The sequence below is a fragment of the Atractosteus spatula genome, chromosome 6, assembly GCF_055471065.1.
Source record: "Atractosteus spatula isolate fAtrSpa1 chromosome 6, fAtrSpa1.hap1, whole genome shotgun sequence".
In the NCBI taxonomy this organism is placed as follows: domain Eukaryota; kingdom Metazoa; phylum Chordata; class Actinopteri; order Semionotiformes; family Lepisosteidae; genus Atractosteus; species Atractosteus spatula.
The window spans coordinates 14,128,224-14,149,530 of NC_142711.1; the positions used below are offsets into that span (position 1 = coordinate 14,128,224).

A 21,307-nucleotide genomic window follows, 5' to 3' on the forward strand; every position below is an offset into this window, starting at 1 on the left:
GCCCGAGCCCCTAATCTGATATCAGACCAGCAACATGTACCCTTGCATATTACAGAAAAAAAAATAGAGGACAAAGACTTGACCTATTCACAATTGGCCTGCAGATTCAGTAAAAATGCTCACCTTATAACAGGAAAAAAAAGGTTTATATTGCAATATGAGTATATGACAGTCAATATGACTGTGAAAGAGCAGTAAACCTCATTTGTGGATGACACACAAGGAACAGGAAAAGAGAATACTCTGACTAAGAGCTTGCAAAACAGTCATTAATGCCACCAGAACCCAGAAACAATCCCACAAATCTACAGATGCAAAGTGACACTAGATGGGAGGGTGCTTCTATAGTGAAAAAAGCTTTTATTAGTAAAAAGGGACCGCTGGCACTGGAGACAAGTTAGATGAGAGTTTCCTGCACATGCAAAGCTCTACACTAAATGAGTTTCGTTAGATTTGTCAAGACGGAAATGTATTCACTAGAAAGATCCGCTACGAGTAGAATATACTACAGCAGTTCACATCACCTTACACTTACACCAGCCACTTAAATTAGTAGCCTCTTTTTTCCTCATAGACATAGAAGATCAGATAGTTGTAGTTGCATGTTACAACCAAATTCACAATGGAAAATGTGGTGTCTAAAAGGAAAAAAAAGGATCAAAATGGTTTTGCTGTCTAGAGTGACTCTACAATGAAAAAGTGGATACATACGGTAGCTGGATACAGTAACAGACGTTTATCACGACCCTTTGCAGGAAACAAAGTGGTTAAGCTGCACTAGACAGCACAAGGGTTAATGGGCATGAGCTAATGCTTTAGTACAGTACTCCTACTACATTACTACACGTATCGTGTTTCCCGGATACTGACCGTGAGTCGCTGGTTAGCTGACTTACATACAGGTTTATTAGAGCATGCTCATCACCATCTGCTTCATCAGTCACGGGACTGGAGTGGTTTGCACCCTCACACCTAAATAATTCAAGCATTGAGGCTGTTATTAGGCAGCAAAGTGTCATCAAAGACACAGAAAAGAGTATTATCACACGGCCCAAACTTTCACTATTGCAGAGCTTGAAACGACAGAAGAATACATTCAAATATCATTCGCCCATTGAGCACGTTTGCTATAAGCATCATATCAATAACTGCTGTAAGCCCTTAATAAAAGATTTTTGAAAAAAAATCAAGCTTACAAATGTGAATATCTCACCCTCTTCAAAGTACACTTTGCTGTACTACAGAACAGTAGTTAACAAAAATAGAAATTTATTTTTTTGAGTTTCAAGAGACGCAGAGTGCTGTACTAAAGCACCCATTTATTTTACTTCTTTGGTGCATCATATGGAAGTTTGAAAATAAAGCACAGCAAACTGATACAGTGAAACCAAGAGCAAAACTAAACTGTAAGATATATATTAGAGGCTTCAGTGAAAATATAGGTGTCTAAGCCAGATTTCAAAATGTAGTCTCCAACTGATTTGCAGAAGGTACTCCACAGACATGCAGTAGTTTTGCACGTGAGAAGACTCACTGCACAGGGCCTGTCTTTGACAGAGTAAGAAAGCCTAAATCAGCAGATGTCACATTTCTGGCCTGTACTCTTGCAATAAGTGCTTAAAATAATCCGGGGCTAGACTATTCAGCGCCTTATACACAAGCAGGTGAAACTTAGTCTGTTTTAAACTTCACTGGGAGTAAGTGCAAGTTAGAGGGGGTGGGAGTTAAGCGCTGGTGCAGGGTGGACTTGAGGACCCCCTGAAGGCTATGTAGCACTTTCGAAAACACAGCAGTACAGTGTCACTCATCCTGCTGCTTCTCAGCTAGTCAGTCTTTCGGTCTTTTATACAACTTTGCAAACTGCACAAGCACATTTTGTGACCATTCTCAAGGGCATAAAAGAGGCTTCAAAGGGCTGGGAATGTCAACCTGTTGAAAAGTTAAAAAAAAAACAGCCCCTAATTATTTCAGGGAAATGTGAGAAATATGGGCTGTCCTTCTTTTATGCTTCACTAAATTAGTCACGGTTCCATGTTTCTGAGGTTGTGACCAGGTAAGAGCGAACTGCTACTGCTAATCCTCTGACAATTTGTTTTAGTCCTTTCGAGCTGTGCTGTTTTCATCTTCTCTGAGAGCAACAGCTTCCAACAGCCTGTCCACTGTCTAGTGGACACCTTCTCCAGTTTTTACCCCCGGCCACCGCAGGGCAGCACGCTGTGTCCCCCACGCTGTCTGCATCCTCAGATAGTGAGGCACCCTCAGCAGGGCCCTGACCGCCTGGGTCCCAGGATGCTGCCAGCCTCATCGCTCCAGGCGTGTGGCGAGTGGCGACCCTTTACTTCCAGAGTGCCTCCAACTTCGCCGTGTAAAAAATCTGTCGACTCAAGATTTCAAATGACACGGGAGACTTTTCTCTTAAACACTCGGAACACCTCGGAAGGGCGAGTTCAGAGCACAGCGTTATCGGCGTTATTCTTTTTATCTTGAAAAGATCACGTGGAGACCACCATCACTCAGTTCAGGTGGAGATCATTCAGACTGATGATGAATGTCACAGAAACTTTCACAACCACGGCATTACGTGCATACATAATATTATTATCTGTATATGGATATTTATTATGGACAGTTTATTTAGCATTTACTAATGTGTATATACTGTATGTATGGGGTTATCACATGCAGGTAGAGTTCTGACACATTCTTGAAGTGCAATATATATTTTTTCTTTAACTTCCTAAATGTATATCGTGTTTTATGTGTCTATGTACAGTATATATGGTATGTCTGTATGTGTAAAGTGTATGAGCAACTCACCAAGTCAAATTCCTTGTCAGTGAAAACTTACTTATTTGGCCAATAAAGTGATCTATCTCTGATACCCTGACCGTCTTAGTTCTGCCATGCTGCCTAACGTGTAATGAGGTGCCTAAGAGAATGTCAGCTCTAATCCTTTGGCTGGCAAACTCTGCCCTTATCCCCAAACTATTTTATCCCTTTTTTCTGTTCCAAGTTCATCCCAAACAGATCTATGGCTTTTCCTTTATCTGCTCCCCCTTATCCCTGTAAGAGCTGTGTTAATAGTTACCATCATGTAACTGACGTTTTCTGATGTCGTCGAAAGCCATCACTCAATCTGTGCAATGTTACCCCCTTTTCCGTTTTGCTAGCATTGCTGGCATTTTTGTAATAACACAAATTTTGCTTTGAGGCAAGTCTTTTGTCTATGATGTGTAATGTGTTTTTTAATCTTGTGTCCCATCAGAATATTCGTTAAACACTCACCGGTGAACGTTTTTTTTAATTTGCCAAATACGAGCACCTCTGATGGGCGAGTTCAGAGCACAGAGTTATCGGAATTATTTTTTTATATCTTGAAAAGATCATGTGGAGACCATCATCACTCAGTCCAGGCTGAGATCATTCAGATTGACGATGAATGTCACAGAATCCTGGAACTGGTAAAAATCCAAAAAGTTTTTTGGGGATCTTTGGTTCTGAAAACTAGCTTTGACCACAGACTTCTTGACATGTTAAACTTAATTCTTGGAAACATTTAAAAAACATCCCTTGCTTTAGAAAATTACCAATTGAAATGATCTACTTTATTTCCCATAGAAAAGTACCATCCTTTATAATAATAAAAACTATACTGAGTTAAATCTCACAGTAACTATAAAAATTGTATAGCCCAGTTAGTGTCGCAGAAATTCAGACAGTGCTTAGCATGAAAATGCCTGTGTATAACAGCTGGTTTATTCCATTTTTTGTCCTTCAAACATTAAATTTAGGCTTCTTCACGCTCAGTAAACTGCCTCAGCTATTTTATTTTTAGTAATTGCACTTTGAAACAGTCCCCACTGTATGCACGTCAACAGCACAGAACCATTTATACGACACTGATATTAACTCATCTGTGGCACCACTCCATCCCACTGAGCTTCTGCGTCATGCAAAATGCACACAATTCCTTCTGCACAAACCTAATAGCAAGTACTTTAGTTACAAATGAATTAGTTTTCAACCCCAGCCTAACCTGGCATTGCATTCACCAATTACAGTAAGAGCATAAAGGAACACTTTGCTTAGAACACTGGGCTTCTGGAAAAAAAAAAGCCTGGTCTTTAGTTATTTAATTAAAACACAGTGGATAAAGTGATTTTATTTGATGCTTCCAGATGAAAGGGTTCACACTCTTTAAGCTCCCTTGCCTCACAGGCTGCAGTGTTCTAACGAAACCGTTGCTCACCTTTTACTTGTGAAAGGGCTTCCTGAGGTGGGAACTGAGTGAGAGAACATGGAGTCATTCATGCTGTTTACGGGTCTCGGCGGCCTAGTGGGGAGAAAGACATCATCGTTTCTTTAATTGTAAACCTGCCAGACTGACGTCTCCCTCAGCCTTTTTAAACCTGCCCTGTGAGACCCGCTTTTAAAACAACGCTGACGCACTGCCAGGCTGTATGTTCCTTCTCCAGCGAGAACTGTGTGGGGTTTGGGAAAGGAGATAGCTTCTATCTCCAGTGGCACAATTTAGTACACTGTTCCCTTATACCCTGATGGGTAAAAAAGGCGAATTAATCGCATATATAAATGCAAAACATATATGTTATAGAAGTTTTGCATTTATATGTGTGCATGTTTAATATATATGTATCCAGAATATAACATTGAGCCTCATACAAAAGCGATATATATATATATTTCCAACAGTCTTACCATAAAATAACAACTCATCTTCCCTCCACATTCATTAAGCATTTGGAAATAATTTAAAACAAGAATGTCATAGTGTGACAAGCTGGACTATCTGAACCACGCAGGTGGCAGAAGCAGGATATCGAAGTGGAACTTATTCCGTATTCCTTAACCACAGTACATTTAAAAAACAACAAGAAAAGAATAAGAAATTTCCAGGCCTCAGTGTTTCCTTTTCCTTTCCAGTGTTTTCTCCAGCAGCGAGTCTGTACTAATCAGTGCTCAGTTATGACTGACTTGTCACCTTTCGGGAGCCCTTTTCTACTAACTAAATCAGAGCATTAGCAGATCAGCTCGTCTTAATTAGCCATCAGAGAACAGGGGCGAACCTTACAGTTCGAATCATATGGCCGCCAGCCCACGTGATGACAGGGTGACCATCCGATCACCATACCTTTCCACTGAGAGTGCAGGCATATTACATCACACAGTTCATCAGCTTTTCTAATGTATTACAATAGAGGGGGAAAAAATGGACCAATATAGTTGGAATACCAGGCACGTTTCCTCGCTCGAATAGTCTTTATGACATTCACACCCATCCTACTCCCCTCCATTTTGTTTTACCAGTTCCTTGCACCTCCAAAAGCGAGGTTTAGTGACCCGGTGCTGGAGTACGGTTTCAGGTCTTCTGCTGCTATACGCTGCAGAGAAAACCAGACCTAACTGCTGCAGCGCAGAGGAGCTACAGCCAGCGCCTTGGACATAACTTCTGTAAGCCACTCGCGCGGCAGACAGCTTCATCCTGTTTCACTCTGAACAAAACTGCAGTAAAATTAACAAAAGATAAAACCCTATTATAAAAAAGGCACGAACAAGCATTTTGCTGTACTGCAATCTGTTCTCTTGATTTTTTTTGTTGCTTTTCCCCCATTATTCAAGGCCATTATCAAAAGCACATTTTAAAACCCAGCAAAGTCACGAGAATTCTCACGTTTACTGAGTGCAGGGGCAAAATTGTGAAATGACTTCATTTCTGATTATGTGCCAAAAAGGGTTAAAAGCAAAGGGAGTTTTAATTTTACTTTCCAAAAATCCCAGCTTTCAAACTGCAGTTTTCAAGAAAGCTTAGAGCACTTACCAAGTATCGCTTTTGTCCAGCAATGAAAAAGCATAAACACAATTTTGTTAAAGTCAAATATTTCATCAAACCATTTAATACAGTCCTACTGTAAGTGAAATTATTTTACTGTAACAGCAGGAAAAAACAAAAGCCCAATAAGTATTAAATCTAGAATAATAATAATAACAATGGGGACGGTGTGGTGGCTCTGTGGCTAAGGCTCTGCGCCTGTGGCTGGAAGGTTGCCGGTTCGTATCCTGCAGCTGGCAGAGGAATCCTACTCCGTTGGGCCCCTGAGCAAGGCCCTTAACCCCAAATGCTCCAGGGGCGCCGTATAAATGGCTGACCCTGCGCTCTGATCTCAAGCTTCTCCACCTGTCTGTGTGTCTCATGGAGAGCAAGCTGGGGTATGTGAAAAGACAAATTCTTAATATAAGAAATTGTATATGGCCAATAAAGTGATCTTATCTTATCATATAGTGCAAATACCTGAAAAGGATAAGAACTGTAATTGTTCTGGATATAAAGATTCATGACAAATCATCCGCTGCTTTAATTTCAACACTTTGAATAGGACTGCTTGTGATAATCACTGGTGAAAACATCCCTGTCTCTTAATTAAAAGATTGATTTCTGTGGATCTCCTCGGTGGCTCAACTGATAAATGAGCTTGGTCCAAACAGATGCTGAGCTTTATGACCAGGTCACAGGTCATGCCTGGGTCATGTCACTAGCTGACTGGGACTAGAATTTCCTGAGATCTATTATTAGCTACTGGTGGTAGAGCTGGATTTAGGCTCCTAGTGAAACGCAATTCCCTGTATCTTCCTAGGCACTGGCAAGCACAGTGCAGTGCAAGACTCCTCCAGCAGGCAGTGAACCTCCTGGAGATCTCTGCAAAGCTTGCAGCATGTCGAACGACGAATGCAGAGAGAACAGGTCAGAAGAGCTGTGTCTGCCGTTCCTCATTCTGCCCACGGGGGTATGGCAGTAAGCCAAATAATGGCAGATTCTTAAATAAAAAATCTAGATTAACTGTAAAATCATTGTGCCGTGCTGGAGGAGCCAAGTCTCCCCCAGAAGGGAGCATCCAGTGAAATGGGACAGATCTCATAGATCTAGACTACTGTTTTAGGTACAGATCAGAGACCGGCTTGCCAGTCTCGCTGACAGGTAGTCATGAAGAATATCTTTAAGTGGAGTTCTTCCACTGACGCTCGACTGAGCCACCAATGATCCTCATCTACAGCAATTTGATCAGACTACATTTGCATTGTTAAATATTTCAAGTATTATTTTTTGGGAGAAAATTAGGATTTATTCTAGTGTTTCTGGTAACTGGTTTGTCTACATCCATTCTCCCATCCATTTTCAGAAACACGAGACACACAGCGAGGCTGGACAGCAAGTTTTTGGACTGGGGGGAGAAAACTGGAGAGAAGGTGCCACAGGCCAGCCCTGAGCCCAGAACCCAGGACCTGTGAGGCGGCAGAGTGAATTGCGAGGTGGCGCGGCCCTACCAGTCGATATATCAACAAAACAAAGGCTGCAAAGGCCAGGAGGTTCCACAGGATTCCGGAAGGGGCATTCTAAGGTAATTCTAAGGTTGCAACAGAAGAGGACAGGGTGTCTCAGCAGGTAAGGTTCAGTATGAACCATGAGTACCTTCAGATAAACCAGCCATCCTCAGAGCAGGCCCAGGTACAAAGCCACCAACGTCTCACACACGCGGGGTTGTTTGTAATATCCCAGTGTTTGCTCTTAAGCACGCATCTGACAATGTCCCTCCACTGTCTCAAAAAAGCCAGACTAGAATGGCAGATGAAATGCAGGACGTGAGTTGAAATCCAACTCCCATCACAACCACCCCGTGACACCCTCCCAAAATAATTTGGAGATCTCTCATTTTCCTTATAGAATTCTGCATTAAGGTTGTTATCCAATTGTAGTCCTACAATTTAACACACTGGCTGTCTAGATGAGCACTATATTTACAGGTGCTTTCATAAGATGCACAGGGAAATGGTTCGTGTCTAATTAGAAATCAAAGCAAACAACCAAAGACAGTTGAAGGCAGGCAGGCTCCGATATGGATACTTACACAATGTGGGCCAGGTTTAGAGGTTTCTCAGGCTGGTCAGGGAACATTGGGTGCAAAGGCTCACGACTGGAAGCACAGCTTAGGGACTTGCTAAGTGCGTTAGTTAGCTTCTTAGCAGGAGATTTCTAGGAGGAACAAGGAAGCTATGGGTGAGTTTGGGCGGAAGAAGCAGAGCTACAGTAAACATCCTGACGAGCACAACAATGACGAGTAATCTAACGCAATGGCCAATTTTTAGTTTAAATATAAAAACAGTGATCAAATACACATGAAAAAACAGTCTTGTCAAACGAAATTGAAAAAAATTAAATGCTACATGCATTCTTGATTATGTTTGCTATAAGATGGATCTGCTACTGTGAAAATATTTTTTGCCAATTTTATAATTTATCTTTAAGAGCAATAATCCTATTGTGGGGAATCAGAAACTACATTACGTAATACTTAATAGCATAATGATATTTATGTTATCAGGACTGATATCGTTAAATTCTTTTGCTACAGCATAAGATGTTCATCTATCTTTAAAGCAGACTATTAGATTACATTAGTCTGTATTAGAATTAATGACTGAAGTAATGATGAACGTGCAGTTGCACAACAGCTCCCTCCATGAGAGACCTTAGTCTTTCATTACCCACAACTCTTGGATGCATTTGACATTTTTTGAGCTTCCTTGGATATTGTCGTAACCTTTAAGACAAAGGTTATTGCGAAGACTTAAAAAAATGTCATTTTCTGCTTCAGCTGTTACAATCGGCACGTGAGTAATTTAATGCTTCCTTCCACACAAAATAAATGGACAGAGGCGGTCATCTTCATGGTGGGGTGGAAGTCAACACGCATCTTACTGTTCGATAGGCTTCTTCTTCACCACATTCTGCATGGAAAAAGACACTGGACTGTTTCGACTGTGGTGCATGTCAGCCCCGGCCTGTGCATCAGAGGCAGAATCCCTCGCTGTAGAGAGTGCCGACAGAGGAGTTCACACCCTACCAAAACCACCGCAGGAATACGGCTGGGTCCGCCCACTCTATTAAAACCAGTTTTCACTGTTGCCGACGTGCGTGCAAAACATCAACGAGGGCACATACAACGACGCATGCAATAAAAACCGTTCTGAAGAAAACCGCGCTGAAGGCATTTTGAAGGTCTGCGGAGTTCCCATTTTGATGAAGAGCGTTAGGGTATTGCCAAGGATCAAGGCTGTGGCCATCCCATTTAAACAGAGCAGAAGAAAGGGCAAAACCGCATTTTTAAAAAAGTATTTGTAGCAATATTACAAGAAATCTATGTATAAAGCATGTAAAGAATTACATTTTTATATTGTTCAATATGAAATCTTAGGATGTGATTTAGACCTATAATGCATATTCCTTATTTTATGTGGTTTATGCAGGAGTGTGCAAGATTGGCTTAATCTACTGAATTTAAATTCTCTTCAGGCAATTTATACAACATGGTGCGAGATTTGGATTTAACAGTTGTCAGTGTGGTGACATGATTTACGTGAATTCTGCATTAACTGGTTAATGATATGAAAATACATTAGAACTAACAAAAGTTTGCAAAAGGCAGGGAGACCTGGGAGGTCTAAAGCAGGAATTTTCCTTTTTTACAAGAATATAACATATTGACACGAGTTTCTCGGTTCATAGACTGTATGTTCTGAGGTAATAATTTTCGATACTAGAGAAGTACAAAATTGTAACCCTTGTTGAACTTGCATCCACAGTATGTGTGCTAGTATTTATACTACAAAACTCTATAAAAGTAACCATTATAAAGGAAGGCTACATGACAGAATAAATTAACAATATCTATGTTGAATATAAAGCCTATTTTAAACAACCAGGTGACTGAATGTTGTATGATGACCAATTATTACAGAAAGCCTAGTTTTCAAACAACCAGATTATACAAATGAAGACTGTCTATTTTAATGCAATGTCTATTTAATCCAAATTTGCATATATCACATAAAATAAGGCAACAAATAAAACAACAAATCGCCGTCAACCAGCCATCAGCAGAACGGGTGCTTTAAGAAAGAGGGTGGAAAAGAAACAGTTTGCCCAAATGCTGGCCCTCAATTCAATCAGATCGATTTTCCGGTGGTGAACGGTTAAGAAACAGTAAGTGGCCTCATTAACTTCCCATTTCCAATCAGATTCTTATTGACCGAGCGTGCGAGGGCAAAAAACCACCAGCCTTCCCCTCCTCTCTGAAGCTGAGCAGGAGAATCCAACCGATCCTCGAGTGATCTTTCATTTCCAAAGGTGACTTTAAACTAAAAAAAAAACCCTTTGAAAACAACGGGGATTTTTATTCCAGGTCACTGACCCGACCGCAAAACAACAACACGCCGCATTCTGATGCGCAGGAGGGCCCTGCAAGCCAGGCAGAGGCAGAGGCAGCCCTGAATTCTTACCCATGATGTGTACTCCTTCATTTGGTGCTGGTTGCTATGGGAACCACTCGCATGGCCCCTCCAGAAACAGTCCTGACAAAGCTGGTAATTATGACACTGCTGGCACCGATAGCGGAACCCCATCATACTCTCACTGTGGCAGTACGAGCACTCCACGGGGTGAAAGACTGCAGGGTGGGGGGGGTGGCAGAGAGAGAAAGAGAAAAGGCTGTCAAGAGTCGCGTTTGTGTACCAGGAAAACAAGCAGGAATCTGTCAGGTCTCTGCGTCTGCAGCTGGGTAACTTTGGCACAGAGCGGTAGCTTTTTTTTTCACAAAACAAAAAACCCAAAGCATCTCCCCCCTATAATGGCAGATTTGTGTAAGTCCGACTCCTGCCATCCAACTGTAAAATGGCAAAGGCGTCAGATCGACTGCTGGCTAAGTACCAAATATCCTCTCTCCCGTAATGGCGTGGGTAACGGAATCGGGGGTTGGAGATGATCTGGCAGGCCAGTCATCAGGCCAGTCAACACAATCTGATGCGTGTTTCCAAAATGTGGTTTAATGCCTGATGTTCAATGTCGCAACTGATAAATCATACACTTCAGCACCGTGCCAAAGACAGATTCGGCATGTTTTGATAGAAATGTTTTAAAGCACTCTGCAGATGCACTCAAGACACCTTGTATAATCTTGCTCATTAACCATGATTTAACAGACTCCATCATTAAATCATTTAAATTGCAATATCATGTCATTAAAATTGATGTTCAGTGTTCACAATCTGATGATGTATTACAATAAAGATTTAATTAGAAATCAAACTGCTAGAAATTATTACCGATTCTTCCAAATGTGAGAAGGATCTTACAATTTTGTCATTTTACTTAAACCTCTTACCTCTTTTTCCTGCTAACCTTGCATTTCACATCCTGCTTCATCCACAATTCCCAATTTGGGATTTTATTTTTCCTTAATTCTGTCCAGGATTCAGACCGTTAAGAAATTCATGTTTTTCTAAAAAGAGGAGTTAACTGAGCAGTTGCACTTGCTTTTAAATGCTGAGGTTTAAGTCAAGCTTGGTGTGTTATTCAGAATTTTGTCTATTAGCATTGCTTGCAAGCTGCCCAAAAAATTGCTTTTACATATAAAGCTCACCATTTTCTACATTTGCCAGTCGATGCATGAGTGGTAGCCAGACCAGACACTGAGGAGGTGGATCAGACACAACTGAGTCCAGGAAAACGTTGAGGGTAACCCTTTTCTGGGAATACGCAAGAACGAAAAAAGCGTGTTATACACTTCCATGCAGATACATACTGTAGACAAGGGAATGTTCTAGTTTTGAACAAAAAAATATTTTACTTGCAACAAATCGGCAAAAAAGCAAAACTGATTCAAGGTTAAAAATCCACTAGGAGCTTGCAATTGTATAACGTGCTGCTAAGAACGTGGCTGACGGCTGTGAACAGACCCCACCGATCAAGAATCTGCTGATCCTGAAAAAAAATAACGGTATGATCTAGAAATAGAGAATGGAATCTATGTCATTCACTCATCATTCACTCTTTAACAAAAGAGAAGCAGTTAACATCATCCAGTAATTGCCTAAATTTCTTCTTTAAAATCAAGAGAGAATATTGAATGGCATCAGCAAGCCCATAACGGACTGGTGACCTCAAATGTTCTGTCAGGGCTAATACATTAAAACTTTTAATACTGGACAACACTGAAATAACACCAGAAAGCCAGGAAATGGGTTCGGGTCCATGCTCGTGAATATGCTTGTAATTGTAACCCAAACAGAATTCTGCTTCTGATTCATTAACTTTCTTAATTTTCTTTTTAACTGTACAGATACAGAGATTCTATGGATGGGCCCTTAAAATGCTAAAACATTACTCTCATTAAGCAAATAAGTCAGACATAAACGTTATTTTGTTATGAGATAATAAATGAAAAAAAAATCCTTGCCTTAGCAGAACTTACACATAGTAGCATGTGCAAAGCAAGTAAGATCAAGGTGCCACAACGTCAAACTGTTCACTGCAATAAGTCATAGCTCCCCTCAAAAAACGGAGTCAAGAGTTTGGTCGGGCCAAACAAAGAAACCCTTGGAAGGACCACTTTAATGACCTCTTCCATCCAACAGGGGGCAGGGTTGTATTGTTGGGCCCAGCAGGAGGAACCATTTGCCAAGCGCTGACTGAAGAACTAAATCAGGGCTTTTTGTTTAAGAACAAAACAGGATCTCCTGCCGCTGACTTGCTGTCTATGACATTTGAGCAATTGTACATTTGTGTTGTGTAATTGTTCTCACTGCCACCCCTTAAAAAAAACCCAACACTTACTTGTTAAAGACTACCAGAACAAAAAAACGTCTTTTACTTAGTCACAGAACAGGCAAGTCTGTACTTCTATTTTTATTTTCTTTCCAGAAGGGGACCCTAAAACCACAGAATATCCCTGAAGAGCTGAAGTATTTTAGGGGGGATTACTCTCACCGTCCTTGTCTTTGTATACAGAGCAATATCCTCACCCCTGGGAGAGGTGGCTGGGGTAGGGGAGGTGATAATTCAGTCTTTCGAACAATATCTGGGTACTTCCAAAACAGAAAGAAAGGAGGCATTCCCTAACTCCTCTTCAAAACGAATACAATTTCTTAACCGTGCCACTCTTATCTCTGTCCTTCCTAAAGGCTGGTTAACGACAGTCTATTAATTGTTGCAAAACGTCTGCTAAAAGTAACCGTAGATGGCAAGAGGAGAAGGCACGTGTGGATCAGAGGATCTAAATCAAGCAATGACTAATTCCTGATATCCTGCAGAGAGGGAGGAGTCTGGTCATCTACAGCCTCGAAAATAGGACATTTCAGCACCATGAGGCCAACCGCGAATTTTCGTCCAAATCAAAGCGATCTTGGTTCAGAAACCCCTAAAGCAGTTTCGGAGAGTGAACAGCGAGACTTGATCACCAGCAGATATGCAGAGCGGGACTGGGACAGCCCAGGCGCAGCGCTGGAGAGAATCAGTCTGCATGAATGACGGACACCCCACACTGACAGCAATCAATGAATATTAAACAGCAGGCCAGACTCACCTGCTGTGCAAAGCAGGACCTGGCAGCCTGTTCAGTGTAACCAAAGGAAGGTCCCTCAAAGACTGTGGTGGGCAGTTTCAGCACCTCCCTCAAGAACAGGTCAAACTTCGAACATATCATTGCCCCTCCAGCATCAGCAATGTGTGGGAAAATATCTGAAAACAGAATAAGGAAGCACCTAGTACGGCTGAAACAAAGTGCCCAACTTTTTGCAAACAGAAAGAAGGCATTTGCGTCACAAAGAAATGTAAACCAGTGACATTATGGCTTCCATCATCCGGATCGCAGCTAATGACCTTATCAGCACATTTGTTGGTGCATCTCCCTGTAATTTAATTCAAGCTGAGATCTGACAAGTGATATATTTTTATTCACAATTCATCTCTGCCCTGCTGGCTTTTTCACTCAACGTGGAAACCAGAATAAAGAGCACCAGACTGCAAGGCGAGTTAATGATTTTTGCAGGAACAACAGTAGTCATTAGAGAATACTGACTGACCAGGATACTACTGACAAGCAAGAAATCAAAAAGTCACGGGGCAGAGTTCTGTGAACCTTTTTCCTCATCTTATCTTGTGTCATCTCAGAGTTTATAACTGCCCCTATTTTGGTGATGAGTATCCAGGCCCGTACAGAGAAAACCTTGGTGCTATAGAAATACGTATTCCTGCCCTGTGTGTGAAATATTTCACTTAACACTTGAACTACAACTATCAGTGTTAACCATAGTTTAACAAATAACAAAGGATTCATAGCAGTGGTATGAGCATACATGAGGAATGTACTGGACATGTACTGGACAGGTTAGTCAAACAGGTTTGTCCAGCAAATACTTCTTGCTGTTAAACTTGCTGATATACAGTATTTCTTACAACCATGTCACAGAGGATGTGGTAAGAAGTGACAGATGTTTTGTAGGATTCAGGACCGGTGGTACGAATTAGTGAATAAGCTCAGCTGGAGAGATACTGTAGGGTTCTAACAATTTGGTCAGCAACTGTATCTGATTCAGACTGTACCATGTACCAAGGATTTTGAATAATAATCATATTAGAGTGCCATGTTCTTGCCTGATGTCTCTTTTTTTCTCCAGTAGCAAGAGGATGAAACAGCTTTAGCCCAAAATCAGAGAGATGCATAAAACGCGATAATTGTAGAACATAAAAAGGCTGTAAATAACTTAAAGCTTGAAAAAAAGGTGGCCTATTATTTACAACAGAGCATAGTGAAGTGCAAAGGTTACAGTGAAAAGCAGAGACTGGTAATGTCCTGGCAGAAAACTGTACAGTGCAAATTTACTAGTCCATGAAGTTCACTGGTAACCTGGGGTGTTTCAGAAGCCCGTGGAGATCAAATGATAATGCCCTGATAATGTATGGTAAACAGTATGCAATCATGAACATGCCACATGTTAAGATAAGATCACTTTATTGGCCATATACAATTTCTCGCATTTGGAATTTGTCTTTTTGCATACCCTGACATACTGTACAGACAGGGAGAGAAGCTTGGGGTCAGAGCGCAGGGTCAGCCATTTATACAGCGCCCCTGGACCAGTTGGGGTGAAAGGCCTTGCTCAGGGGCCCAACGGAGTAGGATTCCTCTGCCGGCTGCGGGATTTGAGCCGGCAACCTTCCAGTCACAGGCGCAGATCCTTAGCCACAGAGCCACCACTCCGCCCTGAGACTTGTACATTATGAATTTGTTTCAATTCATATAAACAGAGAAAAGTTGTGAGATACCCACATTTTAAACCAAACTGATGATAATCCTAGCCACACAGATCAATCTTAAACCAATTTGATCATCTTGTTTTAAAGTACATAGCCTCTTGGAAGCAGTTTTTTCAAATATGTTATTTTTTTTAAATCTTAGGCATTTCACGCAGCTCTGATAGAGTAGGGAGTCACGTCCTGCATGAAGAGGGCTTCATATAATAGCTACACTGATCTCTCAAAACATTAAATTTAAATATTTATATGAAATGGAAAGAATAAACTGAAACTTTAAATCTTCAAATCGAAAAAAATTATAGTGACCTCTGTTTTCCAGACACAAATCTTACAAATTGTTTCAGAATTACAATATAACCCAGATTTCATGGAAACGAAGTATTTTTGAAATTTTTGTTTAAATCAAACTCAGCTGCAATATGCACTTGCACTTAAAATACTTGCAGTGAGAAATAATGGGCCAACTGACAAGGGGGTTCAAATGTATTGCACAATGGAACACGCTGGAAACCTCCAAAGGCAAAATCCCTTTAACAATGCGTAAATAATTCAACTGGCAGCACAAGAGGGCAAAATACTACCGGTACAGTCACAGAAATTAACATAACAATTAACAGAAAAGGGGCTAAAAATGAAAAAAATATCATAATGAGTAAACAGACTGATATGACTGTACTTGTTATGACTATCTCTCTGGGAACCTGCAGATCGGTTGTATAAAGTTCAGTTCATAACTGGATAGGGTGAACTCCAGGACTTCGGATTCAATGGGAAAAATCTGCTAAGGAGGAATTGTGTCTGTTTAACTATAAATACCGGACTTTCACTGTAATAACAAATCACTTACAATGGCTGTTGTTTGTGTTTCGTATGTTTTAGCGAATTTTGTGTAAAATGACATTTTAAAAAAATACACTGAAATGCAAACAATATGTAAAAAAGCTCTGCCAAATATGCAAATAATAGCACAGGGTAAAAAGAAATACTGCATAAAATTCGGGCATATCAACGTTCTCCTGCAGGGGTAGGGCAGTTCCTTACGATAGGTGTTGTTTGTTTTCATGTGCTTGGCTAAATTTTATACAGTATGAAATAATGAACTGGTATATTTATGATAAAAAGGCAAGTGAATACATTTTCATTGACTGTGTTGATTGCAATTGTTAAAAAATAAGTCAAAAGATACAGAAAGCTTATATATACACAATATATAGTGTGTATACAGTATATATACTGTACGCATTTCTCATGTAATAGTGTATTTTGGGCTGAAAAACTATTTGAGATTTAACAAACAGCAATAACAGACACTGATATTAGTCCCTTAAACTGAGGGTTTACTGTCAAACTGAATTTCCTGTGCATACAATTCTATAAGAGATTCAGTGACCAAGTTCTCTCTCAGCACTGAGATGCCGTAAGTCATGCTGGGTGATATTTATAGGTGGTTTATGTCTCTTTAGTCAGATTTAAGCAAATGAGTTCCACAAATAAGCGCTCATGACCAGCAAGAACCCAGTTTCTTGTATCCTGAGAAGCATGAGGTCATTTTTGAAACTACAATAACTGATTTAAACCCCAAAGTGCGAAAAGGTGATGGACAACTTACACCTTAATTTGTCTAATATCTTTCCTCCACAAATTGTTCCCAAAGCCATCTTCACAGCGAAGACTGAGATTTTGCCATGGCCTTCCCTGGATTAAGACAAAAAGTGAAGACAAAAGTCAGGCTCACTGACTGCAGCCCAAGATCTTCAAACCCCTTCTTCTTATAGTGTCCATTAGGACTGATTAGACTAATCTAACCTGTTTAGAGAGGAGGCTCAGAAAGCAATTAGCCTAAATGGGCTCTGAAGAGATCGCATGCTTTGTTTACCTTTCTGTGCAAATGTCAACCCCAATGTGAACCTGTGAATCCCGCAGACAGGAGGTAATGATCTCCTGTCACTCAGCCCTGTCAAGAGCCAACCACATTTCCCCCCATTAAAAGTACTGCCGCAGCCTCATTAGCTCTTATTTATACCTGTTTCCGCTGCAGATGTAGCTCGTAACACTGCGGCAGCTTAACCAAGAGACACGACAGAGAAAATAACGCCCCAATTTAAGATAGTGCTGCCAATTGTGGGCATTAAACAATCCTGTGGCACTGTTCATAAGCGCTACATGAGTATGAACTCCAATGTCTCAGCTGCTAAAGTGGCTACATTCTTCTCTTGTCTGGCACCATGTGACGTTCCCAGATTTCCACTTCCATTCAACTGGTGAGGAAATGTCTCGCCCCTGTGCAGGGCCGGTGCTGATGCACAACGGCTACCGCGCCCCACCCTGGTGGGCGGTGTACTCCAGTGTCGGATGAGACGTTTTCCCTTACTGTGACTGAAGCTTCCTGGGATCAGAAAACACTACGCAAATCCAAGCAGCAATGATGACTGGTCAGCAAATGGTGAACAAGGCCCCTTTCAGAGAGTGAGCCCAACACATCCCTTACAAACTAAACTCTGTCACTGCTTTCAGACGGGGCTAAATGGTAAACAACGAAGCTGTTGAGAAGTAATTTCAGGAACTTAAAGCCAAGTGAGTGGTTGGTCTTCTGTCTGCTTTTAAAGGAGATTTTAGGAAGCAGCAGTTCTCATCAAAAACACTAAAATCTTTAACTGGTTACCTTAAATGGGTTTTCATGGCATATTAAGTGGATAAAAAAACATTTCATTTGCCCACGGAAAATCCAGAATGGCTGTCAATACATTTACAGTAAATCTCTCTCTGAAACACAGTTGCAAAATCAAGAACAGAGTTCCAGCTCATTTGTTAATTTTCCTGTCCCTGAGATCACAGACACATGCCGACAAATGTCCTTGCCGCGTCGCTCAGGAAGCAAACCGAGCGGCGAGGCACGGGGTGTCCCGACCAGCCCCCAGACTTACGGGTCGTACGCTGCCAGCAGGAAGTTGAGCAGCAGGCTAATGGACTGCTCCACGTTGATCTGGTGAGTGGTCGGCATGCGCTTGTTCAGCTGGTAGAAAATGGTGGACAGTATTGCTTCCAGGCGAGCCACAGTGATCTCCGCGTTGGGATCCATTGTGTTCAGACCATTTTCTCGGAAGGCCTCGATAACATTCCAAACGTCAACCAGGTGTACTGCGCGAGACAGAAGAAGAATGGAACACATCGATTAGGGTACCACTATCAACCATATAAATATATTTAAATCCAAAAATGTACATCATCAATGACGTCCAGAAACTGTTCTTATTTTCAGCTACCACATGTTTTTTTAGTTACACGACTCCATATGTATATTCCCTATTAAGCATAAAGTAATGCAACTTTTGTTTTACAACAATAATGACAGGAAGTATTCATAGAAAAGGTTAAAACATTATAGGGTTTTATAAAGTATATAAACTTTATACGGGTAGAATGAGAACACCAAAACTTTTCCAGAATAACCACAGTAAGTGACCACGTTTTGATGCTTAAAATGTTTATAAAGAAGGTGGAATACCGTTGCGTACTTTTTAAGCTACCACTAACAGCCACATACAGTATGTATAATAAATGTATATGCCCAAATTCATATAGTTTATGATGTTCAGAGATCTATTATTTTTATTGTCAGCTACCAAAATTTCCCTTTACTTACAAAAGTCCGTATTATCATTCCACGTTAAGCGCATTTAAAGTTGATAAACAGTAGGGAAACTGATTAAATGAAGCAATTGTTTCACTAACATCTAACACACCACAAGTGCAGCCTATCGATCGTCTTTGGCCAGTGAATCGCACAATGTGCAGCGCCGTGGTGCAGGCAACACGTGACTAAGAACTGGCGCGTGTTCTGAATGGCTGCATCTGTCAGAACGAGCACAACTCCGTCTGACTTGCTCATTCCAGTTGCGAGGCGCAGACTTCCAAGTTAGCATATACTGTACACTGTAACGAGACAGCTGAACGCTCACAACAAAGGGAGCAGAACACAGTTCAAGTCTCTTTTAAAAAACGATCAGTCGCTATTCAGGTTAATACAGCAGGGTAGACCTGTAAAATCGGGAAAGGTGAGAAAACATGTATTTCCACTTAAAAGTAAAGTTCCTAACAGTTCACAGCTGCGATTACCTCCAATAAAAAGGCCCCCGATTGGCAGGCGCAGGTCGCCAACAGCAAAACCAACAATTTCTCCAAACGCAGCGACTGGAGACAAACTTTCCAACATTCCTCCAGCTGCTGTGTGACACACATTTGCTCTTGCCTGCTTGTTTCAACCATTTCTACAGTATACAGTATGAGGAGCCTGTTCTCTTGTTGTTCTGTTGCTCTCGATGTCTGACCTCTTTCTGAAGTTTGTTTTCTAGCAGGAGTGCAAGATGTTGAAGTGCAGTATCACCCAATTTTTGTACATTTTCGTGTTAAATAACAAGAGTAAAATTATTAGGCACATCATTAATGTTGTTGCTGTTAAAATGATCAGGGTCACAAAAATTCAGTCAAATGTTTAAGACTGAAGCAGACTGAGCGATTTTTTACCTTCAGGTGCTAAAAAAAAAGTTTCCTCAAGACAAGAATACCCGTTTAGACATATGCGGGGGAAACCAGGATCAATTTGATCATCATTATTATTAAAAAACAATTCAGACATTTTCCATTAATTTAATATTTACTGTGTTTATATTTACCATGTGTACAGTATACCCTTATTCATTCTAAACGGGAAAAAAAAAAGATTCTAAACATTTTTCTAAAGAGATGACTTGCAAGTAACTGTCAAACACGAGACCCTTTAGTTAAGCCAACTTTCTGGAGGAGTCAAGACATCACTCACTTTGAGAAGGAACCAACAGCAAACACAAACAAAGTGCATAAATAAAACAAACTTCAATGCGTACAAATACAGCTGTATTAGAATTACTGGGTCTGGCATTGAGAGCAAGTTAATTTGTCAATTCTACCAACAAAGACAGTCATACATGTCAAGAAAAATAAATCTGGCCTGTTCCTCAGACTGTGTGATACCAAGTGGAAGTGGGGAAAAAAACATAGATCCTTAAAGTAGCCAAGTATAAGAGATCTTTACACTGGGTTACACTGTTACTCACATGGTAACATGAGCAGCTACTGTATTAGCTCCTCTGTTAGTATCACACAGACTTCACAACAATTCGTCCTCTCCTTTGAGAGAACTGGGCTATTTTTCTGCCGTCACACAAATGCTTTTCTTGGGAGGTAAAAACTGAATGAAAGAAAATGCACCAGAAGAAAGAAGGAAAAGGTCAGGCTGGCAAAATGAATAGCTCTCGCAGATTGAAAAGATATCGAGAAAAATAAAAGACTGGCAGAGCCAAGTTACAGTAACCTTACTTTACTTTTGTGTGTGATAAAGCCTCTGCCCACAGGGACAGAAGCAGGGGTTACCCATTTTGCAACGTTACTCGTCAAACTATTCAACCTCGATTAATATAATAGGAAGTCAATCATCAAGTCTGGTTTATTATACTGTAGGTGTCTATAGGATTATTATTAGTTATTACATAATACACATCTCTAAAGGAGAAAATGAATAACTGTTCAAAGGAAATTTCAAAAGTAAGCTTAACCTTAAAGTGTCATACTGTATAAGACTGATTAATAACCAATAAAAAGACAGGTCTGATTTTGGAAGAGTAAGCTTGTAATTTAAAGGAAATTTCTTGTGGTTTCCAAACATATGGTCACATTCACTGCTAGGAGTGTGGCTGTAAATTATCTATAATAATTATTTTCATTTCTATCACATAAGCAACATTACAACAAAGACTTAACCTCCACTGAAAATTGTTATTCTGGGATAACAATTCTTTTTTTTCAGGTAAAAACTGTAAAATGTCAATGGCGATCATGATTCAAGGTGCCATACAGAAGTCAGATCTCATGATCTTGTAAATTTTTTTTGTAGTATGTAGTCAAAATACTGTCATGTTAACAGATTATACCATATTAGAGGATTGCCAAATACTGCTGAAGCAGCAAATGAAATTGAAAAAGATTGAGAAATTTCACAACTGGACAAACACCTGGCACTTGTGCAGATAACAAAAACAGGAACTTGAAATACACGCTGCAAAATGCCGAGCTAGAAGAGGCCAGCTATGAAAAAGACTTGGGCATTAT

At 40.6% G+C, this 21,307-nt stretch overlaps 1 protein-coding gene across 11 annotated transcripts in view; it reads right to left on the reverse strand.

Moving 5' to 3' along the window:
- Nucleotides 1-21,307, reverse strand: part of dtna (dystrobrevin, alpha) — a 115,086-nt gene that overhangs the window by 38,833 nt on the left and 54,946 nt on the right. For 10 of the 11 annotated variants that reach the window (XM_088918683.1, XM_088918689.1, XM_088918688.1 and 7 more), the window contains exons 4-10: nucleotides 18,088-18,301; nucleotides 16,773-16,858; nucleotides 13,431-13,585; nucleotides 11,490-11,595; nucleotides 10,351-10,517; nucleotides 7,920-8,044; nucleotides 4,250-4,333 (exon numbers count right to left, since the gene is read on the reverse strand). In XM_088918683.1, coding sequence (XP_088774809.1) covers nucleotides 4,250-4,333; nucleotides 7,920-8,044; nucleotides 10,351-10,517; nucleotides 11,490-11,595; nucleotides 13,431-13,585; nucleotides 16,773-16,858; nucleotides 18,088-18,301 — 937 coding nt within the window. The remainder of the gene's footprint in view (nucleotides 1-4,249; nucleotides 4,334-7,919; nucleotides 8,045-10,350; nucleotides 10,518-11,489; nucleotides 11,596-13,430; nucleotides 13,586-16,772; nucleotides 16,859-18,087; nucleotides 18,302-21,307) is intronic. The other variant, XM_088918686.1, reaches the window with a different exon arrangement.